The following is a 12,611-nucleotide window of genomic DNA, read 5'->3' as shown; positions in this document are numbered from 1 at the left end:
CATCGTCTTTGCTTGTCGCAAGATGGCTGGGAAGGTTAGAAACGGGGCTCACGTGACCCCGGGACATGGCATGGCAGTTCCCAACTGGCGAATTCTGATCACACGTTCATGGGAATACTGCAATGGTTGTTAAGTGTGGAAAAAGGATCATAAGTTACTTTTTTCAGTGCTGTCGTAACTTCGGTCACTAAACGGAATCCTAGAGTTGGAAGGAACCTTGGAAGTCTTCTAGTCCAACCAAACTTTTTTTACTACCGGTTCTGTGGGCATGGCTTGGTGGGCATGGTGTGGCTTGGTGGGCATGGCAGGGGGAAGGATACTGCAAAATCCCCATTCCCACCCCACTCCTGGGGGAAGGATACTGCAAAATCCCCATTCCCTCCCCACTCCTGGGGGAAGGATACTGTGAAATCCCCATTCCCACCCCACTCCTGGGGCCAGCCAGAGGTGGTATTTGCCGGTTCTCTGAACTGCTCAAAATTTCCGCTGCCGGTTCTCCAGAACCTGTCAGAACCTGCTGGATTTCATCTCTGAGTCCAAACCCCTGCTTTAGGCCATTTCAGACAACCTGTAGAGTTGGACGGAATGTGACAGAGCAGACTGAAAGTTGAAAAACCTTTTGTAAGTCGGCAGTGGCAAATTATTTTCTGTACGGTGGCAAAGAAAACAACACAGGTCGGGTGTATCCACAAAGTCCCCAGGAATTTCAGCTTCATGTCAAGAATTGTCTGATGTTTTTTCTTCCGCTATAAAAAGATAAGGTCTCTTTCTCTAAAAGAGACCTTATCTTTTTATAGCGGAAGAAAAAACATCAGACAATTCTTGACACGCATGAATCTTGCCTACCCAATCTTGATATACTGTATCTAACCAGGACGGGATTTATATTTCTTTATTCCTTCCTTCCAAGACAAGGTGAGAAGGTGCTCATCACGAGCGTAACATACAGGCAGTCCTTGTTTTACGGCCATATGTCTAACCAACGTTCAAAGTTACAACGGTGCAGGGAAAAAAAAAAAGAGACTTACAGCTAGTCCTTGCACTTGCCCCACTGAGTCACAATGATCCAGATTTGGACAATTGATAATTGAGATGTATTTGCAACAGTCCCAATGTCACAATTTGCAACCTTCCAAGCTGAGTCTACCAAAGTCAACGAGGGAAACTGGATTCACTTAAACGGCCTAACAACCGTTGCAAAAAAAACCCCACAAGGTTGTAAAATGAAGCATGACTCACTCAACAGCTACTCTGCTTAGCAACGGAAATTCTGATCCCAATTGTGGTCGGAAGCAGAGGACTAGCTGTATGCTGATCTATTTTTGGTCTGGCGTGCAAATTGAGCAAACCGATTCATTCTTTGGATATGAAATGTGCTCTAATCACAACCAGAAATCTTTACTTTGCCAAGCTCCGTGTTTCATCATTAAAAATTATCATTCCACAGCCAGAGACTGCACTTTGGTGGCGACAATAAATTCCTTGGTCTCTGATTAAAATTTTTGCCCTAGTTGACAAACACTGCTGGGAAACTGGCTATGAAAACTCAGGCCAAAAATAAAAAGTGACTTTTTAAAGTTTGCAGACAATTTCATTTTAAAGGCTTTTTTCCAAGTGCTCGGCTAACAGGCAAGACAGAGGAAAAAGTTATTGTTTAGTTAAAGAAAAGAGAATAAATGGCTTCTGGAGGGCCATTTCTGAATAAATAATAGATAAGCGTCTCTGGATTGCTTCATTTTCAACGCACAGCCTGGGATAAATAAATCTCAATTTTTGTCCTTTGCCAACGTCAACCAAAGAAAATGGCGCAGTTCCTTCTGGATCTTAAAGGCTGCCCAATTTAATCTTTCCTACTGGTGCATATGGGGGCAATGTTCCTGATGCCAGCAATCTTATCTAGGCCTGGTGCCAGCCAATTAAAAAAAAAAAAAAGCTGTTGGGTTAATGAAAAACAAGGAAAGAGAAGGAATGTGCAGGACTTGGCAAAGGGAGGGAAAAATAACAGGTAGCGTGAATCTCCGTGGGCCCTTTCGCACTTCCAACTCTTGTGAGAAACTATATTGAGAGATCCCCGTTTTCCCGAAACTGCTGACCCCACTTTCTGACTAATCCTTTTTGCAGAATCTGTCACGAGAACAGAAGAAGGAAAAAGAGAGTAAGTAAGGCAGGCTTGAAGTATCAACGAAACTAGTCAAATGAACAGGAAACAAGATGTTTCTCTGATCCTCCTTTGCCACGTGTTGATTAACGGACTCAAAATTCAGAATAATGAGAACTCGTCTCGTGCAACTATAAGTGTCTTCTCTTGGTCAATAGAATACAATCACTCGCCTTGAAAAACAGTCTTATAAATGTGGCAGAGGCATTTTCTCAAGGACCTGGAGATAATATTGGAACAATGTTGATTTTATTATTTCACTAATGCTTCCTCAGGCACTTAACATGCTTTCTTTTCCTTCCTTCCTTTCTTCCTTCTTCTTTCCTTCCTTTCTCTCTCTCTCTTTCCTTCTTTCCCTCTCCTTCCTTCCTTTCTTCCTTTGTTTCTCTTTCCTTCTCTTTTCCTTTTCCTTCCTTCCTTCCCTTCCTTCCCTCCTTCCTTTCTTTCTCTTTCCTTCTTTCTCTCTCCTTCCTTTTCCTTCCTTCCTTCCCTCCTTCCTTTCTCTCTCTCTTTCCTTCTTTCTCTCTCTTCCTTCATTCCTTCCTTCCACCCACCCTTTCCTTCCTTCCTTGATAAATAATTCAAGATGGCAAACATATTTACTCTTTCCTCCTCCTATTTTCCCTGTAACAACAACTCTGTGCGATTAAGTGGGGATAGGGTTGGTGATTGTCCCAAATCACCTAGGTGGGACTAGAACTCACTGTCTCCTGGCAAGTGGCTCAAAAATCACCCAGCTGGCTTTCATGCCAAAAGTGGGACTAGAACTCCCAGTCTCCTGATGATTGTTCCAAAGTCACCCAGCCAGCTTTCATGCTTGAAACGGGACTAGAACTCACAGTCTCCTGATTTCTGGGCCAGCACATTCACCACGAAACCAAACTGGGTCTTTCATTACTGCAGACCAGCAATAGTTTGAAACAACATTACCCTTCAGAACTTCCACACAAAATTTTGTAAAAGCAATGCTGGGTGAGGATTATGGGACTTGAACTCAACGCACCCAGATCAGCAAAGGCTGATGTACAGTAAGAAGGTACCTATTGCTATTAAAAGAGTCTCTTTGGATAGCGAGACGGACACACGCACAGAGGTGGTATTCAGCCGGTTTAAACCAGTTTGAGCGAACCGGTAGCGCCGACGATCAGCTGGCCCCACCCACCCGCCTGATCCTGCGGTTTATTTCCTTCTTTCTGGCTCAGCTGATTCGCGCAGCACAGCTGATTTCCGCGCCTCCGCTGTTCTACTTAACGGGGCTGTCTTAGAAGGTAAGCAGCTGAGTTTCAAAATGCTGTATTTTGAACGCTGCACGCAAGCACAAGCGCACGCTCACCAAACCGGTTGTTAAACCAGTTGCATCCCACCACCACACACACACACACATTTAATAACTAATGAAAAAATACAATGAAATTGTGGGTCTCAGTCATCACACCTTGGGGGCGGTGGGAAGAAAAAGTAAAAAAAAAATCTACAAACATTCTTCCTTGGCTCAAAAGAGACAGAACGTTCCGGGTGAGGGAAATTAAGTCTGTTCAAGGACGTCAGTTGTTTAACCAAACAAATCTCGTATTTACACTGCGGTTGTGCAGCCCAAACAACAGTTGAAGATTCCCTCTCTCAGGAAGGACAGAGGCAAAAATGCCGAGAAACGAGGAGACTCCATCAAGTGGGGCCCATGGAACGAAAGGACTCGGCATATTGGAAGTTTTAAAAGAGCATATGCTGAAGAGGTGGTTGCCATATCTAAACCAGCAGGCAATAAAAATGATGCATTTTTGCATCGTCCCCTCACTTTTTCTTGAGATCTGAAAGGGCCTCCTCTGTTTCTTTCAGAACAAGCTTGCAGCATCGGCTGGGTCGAGACTGACTGGCCCAAAGCCATCCAAGGAGCTTTGTGATTAACTGAAGGTCTGTTATACTATTTAATATAATAAATAAAATCTCTCCCTCCCTCTCGCTCTGTCTCTGTCTCTTTCTCTCTGTCTCTCTCTCACACACACACCCCTCAATCTAATAAGCACCCAATATGAACTCCCCACACTTCCATTGTTGGTCTTAATAGGCTGTACACCACCCTGAGTCCTTCGGGAGAAGGGCGGTATAGAAATAAAATTATTCTATTCTATTCTTATTCTATTCTTCACTATCCACCCTTGGTAGAAACTGCAACAGCTGTATGATAGACAGAGGACGACTGGATCTTGGGTTGCAAATGAAGAAGATGGAAGGATGACCAGTTTGGTCAAGTGGCTAAGGCACCAGGCTAGACACCTGGAGACTGTGAGTTCTAGTTCCACCTTTGCCACGAAAGCTGGATGGGTGACCTTGGGCTAATCACCAGGAGACAGTGAATTCTAGTCCTGCTTTAGGCATGAAAACTGACCGGGTGAGTTTGGCCAATCACCAGGAGATTGGGAGTTCTAGTCCCACCACAGGCATGGAAGCCAGTTGGGTGTCTTTAGGCCAATCACCAGGAGACAATGAATTCTATTCCCGCCCTAGACATGAAAGCTGACTGGGTGAGTTTGGGCTGATCACCAGGAGAAGACTGGGAGTTCTAGTCCCACCACAGGCATGAAAACCAGTTGGGTGCCTTTAGGCCAATCACCAGGAGACTGGGAGTTCTAGTCCCACCATACGCATGAAAACTAGATAGGTGCCTTTAAGCCAATCGCCAGGAGACTAGGAGTTCTAGTTCTGCCGGAGCAATGAAAGCAGGCTGTGTGACTTTGGGCCAGTCACTTTCTCTCAGCCCAACCAACCTCATAGGGTTCTTGCTGTGAGGAAAACAGGAGGAGGGAGCAGTGTTACCTATGTTCTCCACCTGGAGTTATTTCAAACAATAATAAAGATGGGATATAAACTGGCTTGAGTTAAATTTTAAATTGATTTTAAATTGGGTTGTTTTAATTTACGGCCAAAATATTTAATTATTTTAAATTGCTTTTAAATTTTGTATGTTCTGTTTTTTACTCTGGCTGTTCACCGCCCTGAGTCCTATTGGAGAAGGGCGGTATAGAAATGGAAACAAATAAATAAAATAAATAAATAAACAAACAAACAAACAAATAAATAAATATAAATGGGGAAGGGGGCAACAAAGGTAGTAATACAATAATACAGGGGCAACAAAGGTAGTAATACAGAACTGAGAAGCGATCAGGGGTTCACCAGTATAATTTAACGGGTCCAATCAAACCATCTGCACAGAATCTGCTCAGCAGCTCGCAATATGGAGGGGGGGGTGTCCTTTCACACATGCATTTAAGGACATAAATTAACACCTTGCAAGAAGAAATCAAACCTTATTGGAAAAGAATTCCGGTATCCCACTTAAATCACATCCAACACAACACTTTCCAGTGGACGCCCACACGTGTATAACTGCGGGAAATCAAGTATTGTATGTTTTTTAATTTTGCTGTTCACCGCCCCGAGTCCTTCGGGAGAGGGGGCGGTATAAAAATTTAAAAAATAAAGTAAATAAATAAAATAAGTATTGAATAACCAAGCAAGAAGTCCAATCTCCCAAACCAAGCCTACCTTGGTTTTAATACTATGTCGATGGTGGATCATGTATGTTATTTTTCAGTGAACATTCGATGCTAGAGGCTTTGCCGCATCCAGGAAATATAACAGAATAACGAAGTTGGAAGGGACCTTGGAGGTCTTCTAATCTAACCCCCTGCTCAGGCCAGAGACCCTACACCCGTGATGGCGAACCTATGGCAGGTGTAGCACAGGTGGCACGCGTAGCCATATCTGCGGGCACGCGACTGTTGTCCTAGCACATGCATGCAGTGGCCAGCTGAATTTCGGCTGGCTCTGCCCATGCCACCCCCCTCCTCCAAGGAGTCTCCACGCGGCCCATTTTGGATGCCAGGTAAGTACAGGGCTCACATGAAGTTTCTGGGAGGGTGTTTTCAGCCTCCGGAGGGCCTCCGGGGGAGTGGGGGAGGCCGTTTTTGCCCTCCCCAGGCTCCAGGAAAGCTTCTGGAGCCTGAGAAGGGCAAAAAAACGGGCCTACTGGGCCCACTGGAAGTCGGGAAATGGGCCATTTCTGGCCTCTGGAGGGCCTCTGAGGGGGTGGGGGAGGCAAAAAAATGGGATACTGTAAAATCTCCATTCCCACCCCAATCCAGGGGAAGGTTACTGCAAAATCCCCATTTCCTCCTGATCAGCTGGGACTAGGGAGGCAGAGAATAGATGGGGGTGGGGCCAGTCAGAATTTTTACTACCGGTTCTCCGAACTACTCAAAATGTCCACTATCGGTTCTCCAGAACTGGTGAGAACCTGCTGAAACCCACCTCTGTTACAGCCCCCTCTAAGCCGTTTACAGTGTCAGCCTATTGCCCCCAACAATCTGGGTCCTCCTTTGACCGACCTCGGAAGGACGGAAAGCTGAGTCACGAAGACCTCCAAGGTACCTCCCAACTCTGTTATTCTATATTCTGTGTAGGCAAGCAGAACCGAATTTTCACTCATCTATCATGTGAGTATGTTTCATTTTTTCTCACAATTAAGAATCACTCAGCTGGATTTAAAGTATCCAAATCAACCAAAGAGGATTAAAAACAGCACCAGCTGGCCAGCGAGCATGTGTGCGCTGGAAACCAGAAGAGCAGCTGCCGAGAGCGTGCGTGCCCACAGAGAGGGCTATGCGTGGCACCTTTTTATTTATTATTATTATTATTATTATTATTATTATTATTATTATTATTATTATTATTAATCATATTTCTATGCCGCCCACTCTCCGAGGACTCTGGGCGGCTTACAACAATCGACAGTATATTAAATAGCATATTGCCCCCCTAACAATCTGGGTCCTCATTTTACCCACCTCGGAAGGATGGAAGGCTGAGTCAACCTTGAGCCGGTGAGATTTGATCCACTGATCTGCTGAACTAGCAGTCAGCTGAAGGAGCTGCAGTACAGCACTCTAACCACTGCGCCACCTCGGCTCTTTTTTCACCTCTGGCATGCGTGCCATAGGTTCACCATCACGGCCCTAAGCCAACGTTTCTCAACTTTAGCAACTTGAAGATGTGAAGGATTTCAACTCCCAGAATTCCCCAGTCGGCACTGGGAATTCTGGGAGTTGAAAGTTCACACATCTTCTTCAGGCTGCTAAGGTTGAGAAACTATGCCCTAAAGCAGTGTTTCCCAAACTTGGCTATTTTAAGATGCATGGACTTCAACTCCCAGAATTCCCCAGCCAGTATGCCTGGTTGAGGAATAGTATGCCTGGTTGAGGAATTCTGGGAGTTGAAGTCCATACATCTTCAAAGGGTCAAGTTTGGGAAACACTGCCCTAAAGCCATACTTAGTTTTTAATCACATCTGGCTGCTGAAGCCAGGACAGCCGAGTTCACATTCTGAGCCAAACCATAACATGTTAGAACATATAACAACAGGATTGGAAGGGACTTCTACTCCATCACCTAGAGGTCATCTAGTCCAACTCCCTGCTTGAGCAGGAGATCCTATACCATCCCGGACAAATGGTTATCCAATCTCTTCTTGAAAACCTCCAGTTGCACCCACAACTTCTGGAGGCAAGCCCTGCACGCTGTCAGAAAATTTCTCCTTAGTCCTAGGTTCGAACTCTCTTTAACTAGCTTCCACCCATTACCAATTTCGCTGTATATATGATGTACAATGACAATAAAGGATATACCAGTGATGGCTAACCTTTTTGCCATCGCGTGCCAGGAGGAGGGGGATGGGGGCACACACACCCATAATTCTATGCACCCCACCCCTGGAAATGCACGCATGACACCCCCCCCCCCCCCCCGCTCCCAGCACGCGATGACTCGGTAGGCCCGTTTTTCTCTCTCACCTGGCACCAGAGCCTTTCTAGGAGTCTGGGGAGGGCGAAAACAGCCTTCCCCACCCGCCCAGAGCTCTCTGGAGATCAGAAACGGCCCGTTTGCCAACTTCCAATTGGACCGGAAGATTGAGCAATCATTTGTCTGAAATGGAGGACCAGACTCCAGGATCCCTTCCAACTCTGTTACACTGAGTAAGGAAGAAGAGTATTTCAAGTCATTTGGAAGAAGAATCCCAACATAATTTTGGAATGACAGGTGACAATTCTTCCAAGGTTCAGCAGAAACGGAAACGGCTTTAGACCGCACTAGAGAAGGTAAACCATACCTAAGACTTGTATTTTTACATCTCCTTTCCCGTGCACCGAAGGTCCGTTCATGGTCACCACGTAGGTTCCAGAGTCGTTCAAATGTAAGTCATTAATGAATAGAGAGCAGCCAAAGCCTGCAACTTCACGCCCGGTGTAGGAAGGCCCAGTCGTGTTTCCATTGATCGGCGGTAGGTAGAAAGTGACAATCAAATTTTCTTTAACGTCGGTCCCTCGGTACCAGTTGCAGAAAGCAAAATTGGCCGCGTTGTATTTGAGGGTCAGATTGACAGTCTGCCCTTCTAATGCCACTGGTGGGTCCATGAAGATCGTGATGTTGTAAGTGGTTGTTTTACTTAACGATGGTTGGCCCTGAGCCAACAGGAAGGAAAAACTGAGGACGAAAGCTAGAAAGTAGAAAGGGGGGGGGGGAGAAAGGAGAGAAGGCTCATTTCAAGCAAAATACCCGTTCTGACCACACCAGTTATACCCTGTCGATAGAGATTCTCGGACATCCAGATCAGGTGCTTTTTCAAGAGGTGCCTGGATGTTCTTTTGTTTTTCCTTGAAGACGTTTCGCTTCTCATCCAATAAGTGTTGGCAGAGCTGGCAACAGACTCGGACGATGAGGAGGTTGGGGAGGAACTTGGACCAGTGCTGGAGTCTGGGGAAGACTCCGATGGATGCTCTGCGTCGGACGCAGAGATAGAGCCGGGGCCATCCGACATTTCCCAGCCACCGGAGAGGCAGCTGCCTTTGGAGGCTGAGATGAGTGAGGAGGAAGAACAGCTGGGGCCTGTTCCAGATGCACGTATGCGCAGAGCAGTTAGGAGAGGTGGACAAGGAGTCGATTCGGAAGCAAAGCACACATGGATGCTGAATGGCCCTTCCCTGGCTGGGGAATAAATAGAAGGAAAGGGGAGTGGTGGTCGTAGGAGACAACCATTCGTATTTCTGAAGGTTTTGCTCATTGCGTTTCGTGCCACAAAGACTGCTTGCCGGAACTTAATTTGCAGCCTTTCGGCTGGGAGCTCACGGCCTTGCAATTATCGCAAGGAACTGATAAGGTCTGATACTGCCGTTATCTCCTTGAAGGACTCTTGCCTGGATTTTTTGGTGGGTGAATGCCATTCGTTCACAAGAGGTAAATAAAGAGGGATTTTTTGTGACAAGGAGTCTGTTTCTTGCTTCTGCTAAGGCTGGGTCAGAACAGGAAGCTGTCAAAAGAAGAACAAAGACCCTCCTCTCCCTTTTGAAAGCCAAGAGAAGAGTTCTTCTTCAGAACTGAAGAAGCTTCTTGGATGAGAAGCAAAATGTCTTCAGGGAAAAAAGAAAGCCCTGTTGCCTCTGGAAAAAGCCCCTTTGGGATTCGCCAAAAAGAATCTCAGCCGATCAACACATGCCTAATTCCTCAAACTACTCATAAATTTACTCTCGTTCAAAATTGGTAACCCTAATAATCATGGCGAGAAATACCCTAAAGATGCAAAGACAGACATTCCCCAAACATTTGTCAGAAAATTATAAAATATAAAAATAAGGGAAAAGATTTTTTTTTTAAAAAAAAAGGGAAAAAAAGACAGTGGAGCTTATTTATTTATTTCGTCTGGTGTAACAAAACGCAACCTAATGCATAAAACTCCCAGAAACGACCTATCAAATGTGTAGCCAATAGTTGAGCTAAAGGATCTAAAATCTATAGTGTGTTTTATTTTTTTCCTCTTCTTTTCACAATAAGATAGCTTCCTTCCTCCTGGTCCTTTCCAAATACAGTGGAACTTAATTTCTGCAACTCAACAACATTCTCAGGGCTTAGATTTCTGGAAATTGTCGCAGGGGGGGAAATGAGACTGTAGCCTGCTTATTTTGTATCCATCTTTTGACAACTATTATCACACAGGGGGTTTTCCTAGAAGAGAAATCAGTAGTCAGGTAGGTCTACTGGTGTTAAATTCTAAATTTAATCCGGAATTAGAATTTGCGGACAAGATTCTACAATGAATGTTCAGGATTTTCTAAGTTCGCTGTTACCGAACTGGCTTGTACTGTACATATTATTATAGAAGAGTAAAAAATTGAGGCTTCGTGTTATTGTCTTATCCTACTGCACAAAAATCAGTCGGAAATCAATTCCTTCTTATTCTTATTCCCCCTCTCTTTCCTACACATTTCTCGCTTCCCCTCCCTTCCCTCCTTTATTGGACCGTTTTATTTTCATTTTTCTTCGCGTTCCTGCGTTTTATATTTTGGTCAACCAATAAACCTTTTGAAATTAAAACACCACCACAATATTCAGGATTTTTCTTGATAGAAGAACATTCCCGACACGTGAAAACAAAACCATAACAATTGTTTTTTTCTGCCACACACCATTAACAGATGTTCATGTTTAACGGGGTACAAAAACTACATTTTGGATTTGCTAACACTTTTTTTTTTTAAATGCCCCCAGGAACAATGGCTAAAAGTGCTGCTAGGCGCATCCTTTGAATGGCCGGCCAGCTGGCTTCAAATAGACCAGGCTAAGCTTGTCCAGCAACAGGGAGGCACGGAGTTCGAATTCTCCCTCTCTCTGGTAGATTTCTAGCTATTCCCGCTAGGTTGGCAGCTTCCAGGATCTCGTGGGCACTTACCATCTTAGCAGGTTGGCTGAAGCAGATGTTGCTTTTAAGCCCTTCTTTTTATTTATATATTCAGGCGCGGCCGCTTATGAGAATTTAGCAACTGTGTTTTATGAAGCTGAGCCTAGGAGTTAGGTCTGCTGCGGTGCCCAAATGCCCTCTGCAATATGGCACCCGGCTTCTCTCCACGATTCGTGGGGCTCAGAAAAGGATTAAAAAGTGGGTTGTTTCCCCCTTCCCAAGCCCTGATACAGGATGGACACAGAGTCAACCCACCAGTAAAGTTTGGGGTTTTGAATTGAATTTCTAGCCTGCTCACACTATTTTTTTTATTTTTTTTGTGGTTGTTCTTGCACAAACCTTGAAAAACGGATTGAATAAAGAAACCAACACACTCCGCAGCTTGCAGACAAGCAGGTAAGATAAAAAGGAATAACAGCCGCATATTCTAAATTTGCAATTTAGGGGGGGGGAAATGGCAAACCTTTGGGGGAAGGCCTGGGCTCAGATGGGAAGGAGAGACTCCCCCCCACTCCCCACCTCTCCCTTTTGGAAGCCGGCTTGCTTTGCAGATGTGCTTGGGATACCCCCCCTCCCAATTCTCACGCTCGGCAGCCAGCACAACCAACGATCGGGGATCTGGGTTAAAGGCTCGGGAAAGTTGGTCAGAGTCCAGCTGGGACTAACCTGACCCGGACCAAACCAGAGTTTCCACGGCCAGCAAGGATTTTCGGGGATTCCCGAGGGTCCCCGGGGACCTTTCCGTGGGGGAAACCCCCCCCCCACAAACATCTGGAGTTCCAACTTCAAAGGGTCGACCCGACGGGACCCCCTACCCCCCACCCCTTTTACCTGCCAGGAACCCCGTTCTCCAGGGTCGCGTCCATCCGGGAGGGTCCCCAGGGCGACGGCGCCCACCTTCTGCCTGCCACCACTCCATGCTGGGCCGGCTCCGCTCTACCGTCCACCCGCCGGCAGCAGCGCCTAGTGGTTTCTGCGCCCCCCAACCGCCTGGCCGAGAGTGGCAACCGGGCGCCCGGCCCCACCCAGCTCGGTCGGTCCGCCTTCTGGGTGGAACCACAGCGATGGGGCCCGATCCCTCCGCTTTGCCAGCTCAGATAGGATCCCGGGCACCTCAGATAGGATCCCGGGCAGAGAAGGGGACGAGAATCCGATCCGCGGCTCCGGTGGGTGGGTGGGTCGGTGGGTGGGTGGTGGGCTCGTCTGGCTGGGCGCCCTTTGCAAGCGGACGTGAGCCTCAGTTTCCCCTCGGGAAACCCGCTGGCTGCCCCATGAATGGATAAGGCAAGGTTGGCCAAGAAATCCGGGGTCTTGCCGGGTTTTTTTGGGGGGGGGGGCGATCCCTGGCTGTGCGCGGATCGGGTGGGCGGGATGCGGGCAGCAGGAGAAAGCGAGGCGGGTCTTCTCTCCCCCCCCCTTCCCTCCCTCCCACTCCCCGCCTTGCGCTAAGACCGATTTTGGGGGAAGGAAACGCGGGGCTCGGGGAAGAGGGGGGGGGTCCCTCCGCTCGAGGGCTTTTTGCGCGCAACGGGGAACGAGCCCCCCACCTACCCACCCAACCCCCCGGTCTGAATGTGAGCTGGGGGAACAGCAATGAGTCGCCAATTAGTCGTGCCCCCCCTTCTCCCCAAGACATTTTTTTTAATAGTTTTTTTTTTTAAATTA

The 12,611-nt window shown here is 46.7% G+C and overlaps 1 protein-coding gene across 1 annotated transcript in view; it reads right to left on the bottom strand.

Annotated features, from left to right (window-relative positions):
- LOC139320888 (cell adhesion molecule CEACAM5-like) overlaps nucleotides 1–11,887 on the bottom strand; it is a 47,895-nt gene extending 36,008 nt beyond the window's left edge. Inside the window, exons 1-2 of the mRNA XM_070949379.1 lie at nucleotides 11,778–11,887; nucleotides 8,325–8,711 (exon numbers count right to left, since the gene is read on the bottom strand). Of these exons, the coding sequence (XP_070805480.1) occupies nucleotides 8,325–8,711; nucleotides 11,778–11,865 (475 nt within the window). The 5' untranslated portion in view covers nucleotides 11,866–11,887. The remainder of the gene's footprint in view (nucleotides 1–8,324; nucleotides 8,712–11,777) is intronic.
- Nucleotides 11,888–12,611: the final 724 nt, after the last annotated feature.

The sequence above is a fragment of the Pituophis catenifer genome, unplaced genomic scaffold (genome assembly GCF_029215685.1).
Source record: "Pituophis catenifer annectens isolate HBS135680 unplaced genomic scaffold, rPitCat1.0.hap2 SCAF_9, whole genome shotgun sequence".
Classification (NCBI taxonomy): domain Eukaryota; kingdom Metazoa; phylum Chordata; class Lepidosauria; order Squamata; family Colubridae; genus Pituophis; species Pituophis catenifer.
Note: the sequence above shows the minus strand (reverse complement) of the source record. Positions and strands in the feature narration are given on the sequence as shown.